The sequence below is a fragment of the Amblyraja radiata genome, chromosome 28, assembly GCF_010909765.2.
Source record: "Amblyraja radiata isolate CabotCenter1 chromosome 28, sAmbRad1.1.pri, whole genome shotgun sequence".
NCBI classification, from domain to species: Eukaryota; Metazoa; Chordata; class Chondrichthyes; order Rajiformes; family Rajidae; genus Amblyraja; species Amblyraja radiata.
Genome location: NC_045983.1, coordinates 18,999,478 through 19,014,678, shown reverse-complemented (window position 1 = coordinate 19,014,678; position 15,201 = coordinate 18,999,478). Strand labels below are relative to the sequence as shown.

Genomic DNA, 15,201 nt, shown 5'->3' with positions numbered 1-15,201 from the left:
GAAAAGTCTCAGAGAACTGCACTGAGAAACATTCCAGATCTCAGTTGAATTTAGAAGGAAGCGATTACATTACTTTCTTGATTATAAAAAGCAACTCAGTCAATACTGAATATGGAATGGGGAAAACTAAGTATATCAAAATGTTGGTTGGACAGCATTACTCTATTTGTTTTACGAGATGAAATCCTGATATTCTGCCCCGATACCAGGATTTTACAGCCTGGTATCGGGATGAAACCTACGTTTTAAGGAAGGGCCGGGTCTCCATTTGATATTTCCATATGACATGGAAGAAATCCATTCGGCTCGGTTGAGCCTTTGGCAGCTTGCAAGGCAATCACATTACCCATTCATTTCTCCTGTGACCTGTACTGCTTATATTCCCACCAATAACCCCCGGAGAGAACATTGGAGACATTTGCCAATTCACCAAACAATCTTCATGTCTTTGAGACTCAGACAGCACCGGAAGTCAGGGTGAAGCATGAACGCCTGACCAGTAATGGCACCTAGGGATGGTGTACAGTGGCCTTGGTGGGTCTTTAGGCTTGATAGATGGCTAATCCTTACCTATGTTCCAGTAACATTCCCACAACACCACTTTTGTACAGACACCCTGTGCCTAATGAAGCTACCTGGACATAAGGTAATAAGTGATAGGAGCAGAATTCAGCCATTCAGCCCGTCAAGTCTATTCTGCCATTCATTAATTGCTGATCTATCTCTCCTTCCTAACCCTATTCTCCTGCCTTCTTCCCATAACCCCTGACATGCCAATGACCACACTGTGGCTGACACTAAGCAGAGTTGATCGTCTCAATGCTGCTACTGCAAATGTCCCAGTGGACCTCGGAGACATGAGAAAAACATCACTGGCTGTTAGATGGCCCTGCAGGATATTAGGACCAGTATTTAGCGAAGACTGTTTTCTCTTAAGGAGATATTCCATCAATTTTCATGCCAAGAGACCTGTTCAAACCTGAACACCTGTAATTTTTCAACGTGTGGTGAACACTTCAGTAACATTACACACGAGAGGGTTCCCCTGTGTCAATCCATCTCCCAACCATGCTGTCCAGACCTGCTGCAGCCTGCAGACTCCCTGATATGTTGGTGCTTGCGGATAAAACTCCATTCCAAGCCATGGTTTGGATGCCTTTCCTTCAGGGACCTTTACATTCTTCACCTTTTCAGCCAAATCAAAATAGTTTATTTGCAAAAAAACTCAAGTCGGACCTACAGCAAGAAGTGGAGTGGAAATGTCTCAAACTCTTTATCAGCACAGAATTTTGGGCCACTATTGTTATCCCCATTTTTTTTGTCTCGGCAAATTAGCACGGTTCCTGTGTTATATTTCCATTCTCGTTGCTGTCAATTCCTACTCTCTGAGTCTTAAAGTCATGGGTTCAAACTCCCCTCCAGGATACAGTCAAATAATTTCCGCCTTGATGGAGCGCTGCATGGTCAGGGTTGTTGAAGTTCTCGGGAGAAATAAAAACCGCCTGCATCTTTAGGCTGATTTTATACTGTAGGTTCTGAAGGACAATGCAAGGAAGAGGAGAGTATCCTGGCCGGCATTACTTCCTCAATCAACACTGGAATACACAGAACCGCTCATTTATCCCATTCGCCATTTGTGGCCTCTTTCATTGTGTGAACTGATGTCTGCGTTTGCTTACATAACAGTGTCTGAATTGAATGTACTTTTCCTGGGTCATGCAGTCAACTTGAACTGGGGATAATTTGAACTGAGCTGGGTGGTTATCACGTGGTCAGTTTCCTGCCCGTGGGGATGGTAGGAGATCTTAATCCCTCATAATTTGCTTCACAGCCAAGTTCTTTCACATGGGACAGCCAATTTGTACAAAGCAAGCTCCCTCAAATGGCCATGAGATTAATACCAGACCGTGGCACAGCGGTAGAGCTGCTGCCTCACAGTGCCAGTCAGTGCGCAGTCTGTACGTTCTCCCTGTAACTGCATGGGTTGTCTCCACATGTTTCTGGGTTCCTCCCATATTATAACGCTGTGCAGATTTGTACGTTAATCGGCTTCTGTAAATTGCCCCAAGTGTGTAGGATGCAAAAGTGGGATAGCACATAACTAGTGTAAGGGTGATCAATAGAAGGCGTGGACTCAGTGGGCTGAATGGCCTGTAGCCATGCTCAGGGCCGGCCTTAAGCCGATTTGACCGATTGCTCCCAATTGGGCCCCGCGCCTAATGGGGGCCCCGCACTAATGTTCCGTATTTCGTACGGAAATACGAATTCTCTTTGTTAAATAAAGATTTTTTTTTTTAAATTCGCCATCCGGATTTTTTTTAAACGAACATGTATAACAACCGCTGCACGGCCATCAGACACAAACGATTTGTTAACTCGTACTGTTAGCACTTCTTAACATGAAGTAGTTAACAAGTTGTTATACAATGTCATCAATCTGCATCCATCCACATTCCTCAGGAAATGTTATTGTGTTTTGAATGAGTATTAATGACGTCATGTTCCTTTGAATAAAATTCACGCGGCGTCAATAATACTTGTTTAAAACACAATTACATTTACTGAGGAATGTAGATCGTTGACACATTGAGAATTTCTTTAAACTCACCATCATGAGTGAGGGCCCCGGACCGTGAAAAGGGGCTTCTTCCTGGTGTGCAGGTTAGTCATTCACCTACCGACCCACGTTGTGTCTCTCTGTCTTTTGCTCTCTCCCTCCCTCTCTCTTGCGCTCTCTCTCCCGCTCCCCATTTCGTCTCCCTCTAGCTCTCCCACTCCCTCTCTATCACCCTGTTGCCTCGGCATTCCCGGAATTATTGACGTTTAGCGGTAGACAAAAATGCTGGAGAAACCCAGCAGGTGAGGCAGCCGCCTTGCCCGCTGAGTTCCTCCAGCACTCTGTGTTTTTTGTTTGGCTCTGAAGTTGAAGGTGGCTCAGCGGGACGGGCATGGGCTCTGGGGAGAGGGTTGCCTTTCTGGTCGAGACCCTTCTTCAGACAATCACAAGTACTCTCACCGACGAGAGTTCAATTCAGTCTGAAGAAGGGTCTTCTCTCCAGAGTCGCTGCGCTGCCTGGCCTGCTGAGTTACTCCAGCTTTATGTCTATCTTCAATTTCAGAGGAATACAATTTCTCACGGGTGGCTTATAACGTCTCTAAACCCCCCTGGGACCCTCTGAATACCTCTAAACCCCCTCAATACCCCCCTATTTCCCTCCATAACACTTCTGAACACTTCTAAACCCATCTGAAGCCCTCTAAACATCTCTAAACCGTTTAAACCCCTCTAAACTAGGAGGCTACAAGGTGACTTGGATAGGCTGGGTGAGTGGGCAAATGCATGGCAGATGCAGTATAATGTGGATAAATGTGAGGTTACCCACTTTAGTGGCAAAAACAGGAAAGTAGTCTTATCTGAATGGTGGCCGATTAGGAAAAGGGGAGATGCAACGAGACCTGGGTGTCATGGTACACCAGTCATTGAAAGTAGGCACGCAGGTGCAGCAGGCCGTGAAGAAAGCATTCATGGCAAAAGGATTTGAGTATAGGAGCAGGGAGGTTCTACTGCAGTTGTACAGGGTCTTGGTGAGACAACACCTGGAGTATTGCGTACAGTTTTGGGCTCCTAATCTGAGGAAGGACATTCTTGCCATAGAGGGAGTACAGAGAAGGTTCACCAGACTGATTCCTGGGATGTCAGGACTTTCATATGAAGAAAGACTGGATAGACTCGGCTTGTACTCGCTAAAATTTAGAAGATTGAGGGGGGATCTTATAGTTTGCTGGATATGAACTGTTTTGGGAGAGAAAAATGCTAACGGCAGACCAAACGTGTTAAACAGAAATTGGTCAGATATTGAGCTTTACACAGTGAGAAATCATGTGAAATAATCACTGAATTTAATTTTAAATGAATGTACCTGCATGCTATACTGTTTAGTTTGGAGATACAACCAAATAGTCTATTGAGTTCGCACCCACCAGCGATTTTTGTTTTCCTATTTGATAATTTTTTGTTTGGCGGCCAATCAAACGCTGTCTCTAAGGGGGTTGTATCCAATCACCAACCATCTTGCCTTAAAATTCCCTTCCAATCAACAAATAGGTCTCCTCCCGTCCAATCAGCCGCTGTCTCCAAGGGCATTGTGTCCAATCACAAATTGCAGTTTAATGGAAATTAGCAGCTACGGTAAAGGTTGGAAGCCAGCGGAGCTACTGACAGTCAAACGGGAGGGAGCAGGAGAGATTCACACAGTGTAGACTCCATAGCACCTAGTGTACAATTTCATAATATAAACGAAATAACTGGGCTGACAGACCTTGGCTGGGAATCTGGGGTTCACCAAAATTGTTCCCAATTGGGCCCCGCACCCCCTAAGGCCGGCCCTGGCCATGCTGTATCTCTAAACTCTAAACAATCTGCGTGGCCACAAAGTCACCTTCCCAGTGCAGCTTTAAATCATGACACGGTGAATTATCAATCTTCCCTGACAGGACAAATGTGGTTTGATTAGATGTCTCACCTACAGCAGTGCAACACTCCCCAGTCCTGCTTTTCCTTCACTACAGATTAGAGCTAAATTCCAGAGTACAGTACCAGATTGACAGTCAGTCAACACAGATGAGTGTACATGTTGAAGGATAAGTTCCTAACCCTCGAGAATAAGAGATTTTGGCTATTGCACCATGTTTTAATTTAGGCTTCTGACAGGACTGTTTGCTCTTCTGCAGCGGAGGTGTTGGATGTTGAAAGATGGCCGTGTTTGCCCGTGGCTTGCTTTGGGAACTAATCACCAAAAGAATGCAGAACCTGTTACAAAAATATTTGAAGAGATATGGAATTTTACATCCTCGCAGCACCATGCAGAGTCAATAGTTTATACTCGCTGGTCATTCTTGGCATGCTGAATTGATCTAATATTTCTGCTATGCCACCGATATATTATCACATATGCGGGAAAAGGGTACTTTTGAGAGATCTCTTTCTACCATTGACTGGGCTTTGGTGTGCTCCTGGTACATGCCCCTCAATGTCATGTGAAAGACCTTGCCTAAAAAAGAGTGTGGCAAATTAGTTCCAAGACTGGGTCATAGGACAATTATTCCTAAGTATTTTAGATGTTGTCGGTGGGGTACAGAGAGGTCAGTCAGCACTCTGTCACCTTGTTGTTTTTAATATATATTAATGATTCAGCCCTAATTGTTAAGGGGCACGATGAACATTTTGGCAAATTATATGAATGTTGATTTTGTGGTTGACAGTCAGGAGGAAGGCTGTTGACTGCAGGAAAGTAGGGACGGTTTGGTCTGTTGAGTAGCAAAAGGAATTTAATCCAGAGAAGTGTAAGGGAATGCATTTTGGGAGCTCCAATAGTGCAAGAGAATAGACAATATATGGCAAGATGTTGAGGGATGTGAAGAAGCTATGGGACCTTGGCGTGTACGTTCACAGATCCTTAGAAGCATTAACTGGATAAAGGCTTACGAATACTTTTTATTAGTTGAGCATAAACTATGGATTCAAATATGTGGATATGTTAATAATGACTGTCTTAGAGCAATGGAGAAGGAAAATCTAAGTTTGGGGAACCAGGATGTAAAGGTGGTTTGGGTAATGCTTAAAAAAAAAAAAAACTTGAAAAGTCACAAATGGAAGTATATTAGCTGTTGAGCAGTTACCATGTGGTAAAACAGAGTATATAAGAAAAACTTAGTGGGAGCTTGCCAGGAGATAAGGCAATAATCATGGGGGATTTTTAATCTACATGTAGACTGGGGACATTGGCTTGGCAGAGAACGTTTGGACGAGTTTCAGGGTGATTTCTCAGAAGAACATGTTTTGGAGCCAGCTGGGGAACAGGCTGTACAATAATTAATGGCCACATCATGTAGAAGTGATCTTTATATGATTGAGTGTGACATTCAGTTTGAGGGGGGAGGGGAGGGGGGGGGGAGAGAATGGACTCGGGGTTAGTAATTTAAACGTAAATAAAGTCGATTATTGGGGCGTGAATGTAGAGTGAGCTAAAAATGTGGTTAAGGGATTGTTAAGTAGAAATCCAGTGGGAGACATTTAAAGGGACCTTTTTGAATTCACAGAGTGGATATATTCCACCAAAAAAAAAAAATTCCAAGGGAAGGATCCACCTTTCCCGGTTAACAACAACGTTCTATTCAAAAGAGCCAGGTACCACAAGAGACTGCAGAACTTTATTAGCTCTGCTTCTCTCACTGCAGACGCTGCCTGACCTATTTCATGTGTTTTCAATTTTATTTATAATACCACCTTATCTAGTAACATAGAAAATAGGCGCAGGCGTAGGCCATTTGGCCCTTTGAGCCAGCACCGCTATTCAATATGATCATGGCTGATCATCCAAAATCAGTACCCCGTTCCGGCTTTTTCCACATATCCCTTGATTCCCTTAGCCCTAAGAGCTAAATCTAACTATCTTGAAAATCGCAATTTTACCCCACACCCTTGCTACTCGTGTGGTGTGAAATCCATTCTCTTATTTTGAGGGGCGTCTCCACCACACTCTGCCCCCCATGTCCAGCAGCGGAGGGACCCTAGACTGTCGCCCTCCCCCACAGATCCTTGGCGTTGGCTGCACCAAGCTTCAGAGCGTCCCTCAGCACGTACTGTACTCATGCAGTCTGCAGTGGGCCAGTCGGCAACATTCCCCGACATACATCTCGCTCTGCTGGGAGGTTAACAAAGCTCGGGCAGACCAAAGAGCTTCATGTCCCCAGAGTCCTGGAGCAGAGGCACCAGGCCTGTGTAACCTCCATCCTTGGTTATGACTGTATGGGTTGAACCTCACTGTTTGCCTGCTATCCAGTGTCACTGGCTGGAGGAGATTGTTTCAGCAGCTGTCAGGCCCCAGGGAGTGAACAGACCCTTGGAAGTGACGAAAACCAACATTGTTGAAAAAAAACCCCGTCAAAGCTGATTAATTCTGGAGCTTTGGGAATTGCTGTCAGGAGTCTAGGTGTCCAAGCATTCCTGGGAAATTTTGGAAAGGATGTTTGTGGACAGTGATTAGAAGCAGCAGGAATCTCTGTGTAAGCAGTTCATTTCCTAGCTTGGGGAATTGGGAGCCCCGAACATTTGCCACAAAATTCTCGCCGTGCAAATCCAATTGAGGGCTCGGAACTGATCAATTTTGATTTTTGTTTTTTGCTGTGGTATTTAGAAATAAAGAACTGAAATCTAACTTGGCCGAAAGCTACTTTCGAGGTTCGTTGGTGCATTCTGTGGAATTGTTTCGGAGTGAGTAAAGACATGAAAAATTATGATTCCTGACCTTACCAGCACTGTTAATTATCAGGAGTCCTTCAAATCACTCACAGTCTGTGCAGATAGAACTGAGGCACACTGAGCAAGGAAGTCAATGGTTGGTTTTACCCTATGTCATTATGGATCTCAATTTACACAACATGGGCTTATAACAGCTCCAGACAAAGGAAAAATCAGCAGAGCTGCAGGCTTGATATGTAATGGCTACTGGTGAAACGTATGCAGGGGCAAGATTGGTTTTAGATTTTCATCATCATCATCATTGTTGTTGAAAACATTAGCGACTTGGTGCTGGTTTCCGACAGGATCGGCGACGCACGCACCATACATCTCTGTCCTCCAGTTCCTGCGCACTTCTGCCGCTGGAAGTATAGGATTTTGGTGTGTTTGCTTTATCATCATTCCTTACAATGCTGTGTACGACAGTGATCGCAACTTCTACTGAAGTGTGGGTAGCCGTTGGCTCGCTAGTAGCTCATCCGCCCTTTATAGATTTTGCTATATCTTAATCTACAAAAAAGGTTTCAGCTAGGAAAGTGATTTATTTTCTTCTAGCCTGCTCACTGCAATTTGATGAGAGCAACCAATTCTTAGTCCATGGCCTTATAAATCATACCACATCCAATGATTGAATCAGGTAAGGTGCTGAAGGATCTTGACAGGGTGACCCTAGAGAGGATGTTATCCCTTGTGGAAGAATCTAGGACCATGGGTCACTGTTCAAAAATAAGGACTTGCCATCTTAAGGCAAATATGAGACTTTCTTTTCTCTCGGAACCTCATGAGTCTCTGGAACTCTCTTCGTCAAAGTGGAGCAGACTAGATCACCGACCAGTGTTACTGTCTCTGATCTAATTTCAAGTAGCCATTGGTTTCCCTCTCTCTCCGTTTCCTTCCCCCTTCCCAGTTCTCCGACCAGTCTTACTGTCTCCGACTACGTTTTTTTCTCTGTACCGTCCATTCCCCTGACATCAGTCTGAAGAAGGGTCTCGACCCGCAACGTCACCCATTCCTTCTCCAGAGATGCTGCCTGTCCAGCTGAGTTACTCCAGCATTTTGTGTCTATCTTCTTTTTAAACCAGCATCTGCACTTCCTTCCTACACAATACTCCAAGTGTGGCCTAACCAGTGTTTTGTGAAATTGCAATATAATGTCCCAACTCTTATATGCTGTGCCTCCACCTATGAAGCCAAACCCTCCGCATGCCTTTTCCACCATTCAACCTGTTGCCACATACATGGAACAATGGACTTGGACCCCATGATCTCTCTGTTCATCAACATTCCTTAGCACTCTACAATTTACTGTACATGTCCAAGCCTGAATGGACTTCCCAAATTGCATCACCTTGTACTTGTCGAGATTAAAGTCCATCTGCCGATGCTTTGCCCAGCTTTCCATCTGATCCATATCCTGCTGTAGCCTTAGACAATCTTCCTTGCTAAGCACGCCACCACCAATTTTCATGTCATCTGCAAACTTGTGAATCTTATCTCCAAGCCGTTAATATATATTACAAACAGCAAAGGTTCCAGCACCGGACCCTGCAGTACATCGTCAATTTGAATGTTACTCAAAGGCCTGGCTCCCAAGGGCAATGTGTTAATAATTTTCTAATCCTCGAAGTTAGTCCATAAAAAAGTTTTTTCATTGAAGCAATGAAGATTTTATTGCAAATATATTCAGTGAGAATTTCTCAGTGGGAGGAGATTGCATCTTGAGTACTAACCATATTAACTAAATTTAGAAATAGAAGCCCCCTCTTCCATTCAATAAGACAAGCAGAATTCATTTAACCTCGTCCACATATCCCACACATAAATAATGGCTTTGGTCCCTAAGGGACCCATTCTTTCTCTTGCTACCCTCTTGTCCCTTGTGTGCTTATTTAATATCTTGGGAATCTCCTTAATCTAACTGCTAAGGATATTTTACGGCCTCTTTTATCCTCTTATAATTTTTTCTTAAGCACGCTCCTACATCCTCCATCTTCCCAAAGGGATTCTTTTGATTGTAGTTGCCTATACCTGTCATTTGCTTTTTCACGATCAAACTTTCAATGACCTTTGTCATTCAAATCACTAAATCTTGCCTTTGGAAGCAGTTCTGAAGTGAGTGAATGTTATCTGTTTCTACTGTAAATAAAATGACATGCAAGTCAGGGAGTGTTTTTCTCTACTATATTGAGGTAAGTACTTGGACCAAGACAATGCTTTAGTTCTTTTAACTTTGAGGTGCTGGGAAGGTATTGTTTGATTGAATCATATATGTGTAATTACTGGCAATAAAATAGCAATATCAAAGGATTTCTTAACTTAAAATTCCCAAAGATCCTGTTGTAAAAAGACATTATCAAATGGATGTGGTCAAGAAAATATTTATATAGAGCTTATGTTACGCATTTGTCCGTAATGGTGAAGATGTCAATGGCAGTGAGATAGTTACATGAATGCACTCATTGTTCCCAATCATCTCGTTGAAGCAAAGTGACTCAAAAAAATCTTTTGAACTAGGAATTACCTTTTGAAATACAATGTTGACTCAACGGGTTCAAATTGTACTGTTGGTATTAAGTGCATGATCTAACTTTGATTCTTCAGTACACCCCACAGGGAGTGCTCAATTACCAGAGGCTTGATCTGTTCAGAGTCTTCTCAAACCTGCTCTTGTGCTTTAAGAATCCTCATGGCTGTTTCCAAAGAAGAGCGAGAGGGTCCTTCTGCCTGGCTGGCCGACTTACACCCTCCGGCCCTTATGTTAACTGAATGTTCTTCACTCATGGTGTAGTTCTTACCATCAAATATAACATTACTCATCCTTCCTTGAACTTGCTAACCTCTATGTCTTTCTCAGGGGTGTAGCTTCCATTGTCAATTCGAATGTTCTTGAAAAGCCTGGCTCCCCAGGTCAATGTGTTAATAATTTTTATAATTCCTGAATTATGCCCATAATGCCCAAGATTCATTTCATTAATAGGTGTCCTTGAGACTCTTGAAAGGCGCCCATAAATAAAATGTATTATTATTATTATTATTATTATTATTATTATTATTAATGTAATGGGGAATTATATTCGATGGGAATTTTTAAAAGAAGAGGAGATGGCATCTTGAGCAGTAAATGTGTTGAATTGAGAACACGTGAAATTAAAAAAAAAAAGTAGAAACCCCTCTGTCAGATTAAGATCAGGCCTGATCATTTACCTCAGATCAACCTTCTTGGTTAAAGTCTCTTGAGTCCCTTAATATCCACCAATCTCTGCCCTGAGTATACCCAGTAAACGAGCTTGCACAGCCCTCTTGCAAGTGAATAAGTTAAATGATGGGCACTTTGAGGGTGTGACCTCTGTTTCCAGATATGTTATCCAGGAGAAACATCATCCCTGCCTTTATCCTGTATAACCCCTTTATTTTCTTTGGAGGTACCAGCTATTCAGATGTAGGAATCTTGACCAAAAAACAAAGTGCTGTAGGAATTCAATGGGTCAGGTAATATCGGTGGAGAGAAATGGACAGTGTGTTGGGTCTCTCCCAAGTCCATTACAATCCCGGCAAATCTTCTCCCTCCCAGAGGCCAGGATATAAATCCCCGATCCACATTCAGTGGGTCAATTTATGATTCCTCCAACATGATATTATCAAGAGACACATCATCCTTTCCCCTCTGCATTCAACATTGCAAAGAGAATATTCTGTTTTTATTGGCATTTGTTCACAAGATAAGGATGTCCCTGGCAATTTATTATCTACCCTCGAATGAGAAGACAATTAAGAGTCACAATAGGCAAGTAACGATGGATAATTCCTATTCTGAAGTGACACTAGTGCACCAAATATTTTTGAAAATCCAGAAGTTTCATGGCGATTAGACATGTTTTAAAATCTTGATTTATTTAATTGCTTGAGTATAAATTCCCCATTTCTCTTTGTAAGATTTGAACTCATAACTCTGGATCATCAGCCCAAGAATCTGACAGTTAACCTTGACTTAACCACTACGTCACCAGTCCAACACACTGGTCAGTTCAATACTCTGTCTGGTTCATTGCTCTTTCTCCACAAATACCCACCCCCTTCTCAAAACAATGGAAGAAGATGAAGCATCTACACTTTTACCCCTCTCTTCCCTTTATCCAGAATCGCAGGCACTCTTCCCACTCTTCTTCTGGTCCTAATACAGAGCCTTGTATAAACCAAACAAAGTAGAATGAAGGTTGGTAATTCCTCAGCCACTGCCGATCATTGACCATGAACTGGATTAACACCCTATCAATGCAGGGCACCATTTTGTTGACAATTGGGAATTTGATACTGGGTCAGTGAGAAGATGGGGAGATGTTCCTTTGAGGAAGAGGTTAAGAGGCATTTATATTTTCACAAACACACTGCATCGATGGTCTTCATCAGCTGCTCGAGTAGTAATCATTTTTCGTCCTCAGTTAAGATGTTGTTTGCTCAAGCAAGGACTTACAAACTAATTCCAAACTCTCTCCAATTTGACGAGGAATCTGGAGAAATATAAGTCAAGCGATTACTTCCAGCACTGACGCTTCTGCACAAACTAATTGTTTACTTAGACTGCAGTTAAAGCGCGGAGAAGGCCTTATCTTCGAGGGAACGGTGATTATTGCAAATGGGAGCAGTTCCACAACAGTCCTGTCTACACTTAATGATTTGTTAATACTAACATTGGCTAGAGATGCATGCTTTACAACTCTGCAAATAACTAAATGCTGTCCTTTTGCCTTTTCCAAGAAATGCAACGTGTCTGCCGGTTCCCATATCAGAAGCGAACTTCCTGATTATCTCACACAAATTGCTGTACATTCCAGAGTTCAATAGTTTGTGCCCAGTCAACCGTTATTTCCTTCCACATTCCAGCCTGGCTCCCTTTTATATTATTGGGATGGAAGACAGAAATTTGAGGCTTTCTATGAGAAGATTTTCTGTAAGAGGATTTTTATGGAACTACTTTTTAAATTGAAAACCTTCCTCCAGTTTCCAATTGCTAAGGCTGCTAATCATCACTGCAGAAATTAGCTATCAGTGGAGGGTAATATTTTCTGTGATGCATGATTTGTTTGAAAGCACAGGCACTCATTGTCAGGTCTCACATGTGAATAAAAATAACATTCTGATTATGTCTGGTGTTCATGAAACCACAAACCAACGTGGAAATAACCTCTGCTTGAGAGAGAATTTACAATAAGATAGCTATATTGAGAATCATACCTGACACAGCCAAATAGCCATCAAACCTGAAGCCACTGGTTGATTATAAAGAGGAAATTCTTTGCTAGATTCTACTGGATGTTCCCTCTGTGAGACGAGTCAGCATTAGTAACGATTGTTGATATTTGTTAAATCTATATTATACTAAAACTCTTCCCTCTGTTCCAACATCCGAAATTTCCGTGTGTGTGCAGGGTTGTGTTGACTTTCTTTTATTCTCCTTAATTTGTATCTTCTTCCAAAACGCTCGGCTTCACCCTTCCCATTTTCACCCATGCTACTCACATTTTCCCCCTCAATGGGATAAACATCTTCCCGTCGCATTCCAACCTATATTCCCAAAATTTTTAAAGTTTTAATCATTTATTTAAAAAAATGATCTGTTTATAAGTGGGAGACGCAGCACTTTCCATTGATGATGTCACAGTGCCATCTTACAGACGTCCAATCACAATGGATCTCATTTACATATGACATCACAATGGGACTGGGGTGTGAGATTGCAACCGTCACGTGTTTCCACGAATGCAATCAACCTGGCGTGCACAATCAAATGAGATAAAATAGAACAAGTTGTCCTCCCCCTCCCTCTCTGCCCCGCCTCCCTCTCTGCCCCCCCTCCCTCTCTGTCCCCCCTCCCTCTCTGCCCCCCCTCCCTCTCTGCCCCCCCTCCCCCTCTGTCCCCCCTCCCTCTCTGCCTCCCCTCACTCTCTGCCCCCTCTCTCCCTCTCTACCCCCTGGTTCTGGACTCACCCAACATTGGGAACATTTTTCCTGCCTCTAGCTTGTCCAGTCCTTTTATAATTTTTTTTAGAAGTGGAAGTGGTTATTGTACGTGTGTCCCAAGGTGTAAATGGGCAGCTATTATTGTTGTTTACTCTAATAAAGAATTGGCTTGGTATAACGTCCGCGGGCTCAAGCCTCATCATGCATGATCCAAGGTGAAGAGTAAGTGCAATATTAAGGGGGTGCTGCATCATTGAAAGCGCCAGCATTGGAAAGAGATGCCAATTTACAGTTGTGTGGTCCTCAAGGGTGAACATAAAAGATTCCACAGCACTTTTGTAATGAAAAGTTGGGAGATCCTCCCTACTCCAGCCTAATTCAATTCTTCAGCTAGCTGCAAAGAAAGGGAGAGTGGTTCTATGTCTCTCACACTATCGCCTGTAGGAGCTGCTGTTTAAACTGGCAGCATCTTTCCAAGGTTACAAAAGTAATTTGTTACTCTAACGGAGAGTTGGGCAACCTGAGCTCAGGCAGAGGACTGCACATGGGCTAACGGCGGCATTTAATTCTGATGCACATTCTGAAGTATTTAGAATGGTCACCCGTGCAGTCAAGCAACTGGCTACGATACGATACGATACAACATAACCTTATTTATCCCAGGAAGGATTTGTGATCTGAGTAATCTCTGACTCTGCCTTTCCTTTCTTCTCTTCAGGAGAGAAGTGGTACAAACACGACCTGACATACAGGATTATAAACTGGCCCAGGTACCTGGAGCAACACCGAGTGCGGTTGGCGGTGAAAACGGCCTTTCAGCTGTGGAGCAATGCGTCGCCATTGACCTTCCGGGAAGTGATGGATGGCCCCGCTGACATCCGACTTGCCTTCTACCAGGGCGAGCACAATGATGGGATCGGCAACGCTTTTGATGGACCAGGTGCTGACTGCTGTCTCATCGTAAGATTCATATTTAACATGCAGTCTTAAGTACAGTCCACCTTCAGGTGCCGAACCCAAAGTACTAAAACCACTGGTGAGGCAAGGGCTGGATTACTGTGTATGGTTCTGGCTGCCACATCAAGGCATCAGAGAGGGAGCAGAGGAGATTGACTGGGATGTTGCCTGGGGTGGAGTGTTTCCATTCTGAGGAGAGACTGAATTTATTTTCCTTGGAAAGGAAGAGGCTGGGAGGGGGATGCAATAGCTTCATACACAATTATGAGGGGCATGTACAAGGTAGACATTGGAAACCTTTCTCCGTGGGCATTGAGGGGCATACTTCAGAAGGAAAGCAGGAGGGTAGGAAGGGGGTAAACAATAACTCCAGCAGATAAATATAAGGAGAATCTAGTGAGATTTTTTAAGATCTAGTTAAATCTTATGAGACCCCTCAGAAACCATAATGGTCATAAATGTGTGGAGCCGCAGGAGATGGGCTAAGTCCAAAGTCTCCTTTGTTTTTACCCTGTGAAAGACCAAGGAACATGTGAAAGTTAATGGCGATGTCTTGTGGACAGTCTGTATTACGGTCAAAGAGGCGCTGTATTCCTTGGACGAATGAAAGTAGATACATTTCCTTAAGTTACATATATCTGGGACTGATCAGATATAACCAATTATTCTCTGGGAAGCTAGAGAAAACAAATTGTAGGAGTCCTGGCTGAGGTATATGAATTGTCATTTGACATGGACAAGGTGCTGGAACACTAAAGATGGCAAATGTTGCGCCTCTAGCAAATGACAAATGAAGGTAGTGATCGGGCACACCACAAACCCTCTGGTGGCATGGGATTGGCGAACTTACCCTTCGGTTTAGGAAGGTATTCTGAGTGCAAAGTTTCCAATCAAACCGTGACTTTTCTTAGAGAAGAGCCACTGTGTTTCACCATGCCCCCCCTGTTCATAGGGTTTTCCCAGCATGACTTCCGGTTTGTCCTGGC

The 15,201-nt window shown here is 43.3% G+C and overlaps 1 protein-coding gene across 1 annotated transcript in view; it reads left to right on the top strand.

Moving 5' to 3' along the window:
• Nucleotides 1–15,201, top strand: part of mmp28 (matrix metallopeptidase 28) — a 62,143-nt gene that overhangs the window by 29,998 nt on the left and 16,944 nt on the right. The window contains exon 4 of the mRNA XM_033045975.1: nt 13,977–14,198. Within this exon, the coding sequence (XP_032901866.1) occupies nt 13,977–14,198 (222 nt within the window). The remainder of the gene's footprint in view (nt 1–13,976; nt 14,199–15,201) is intronic.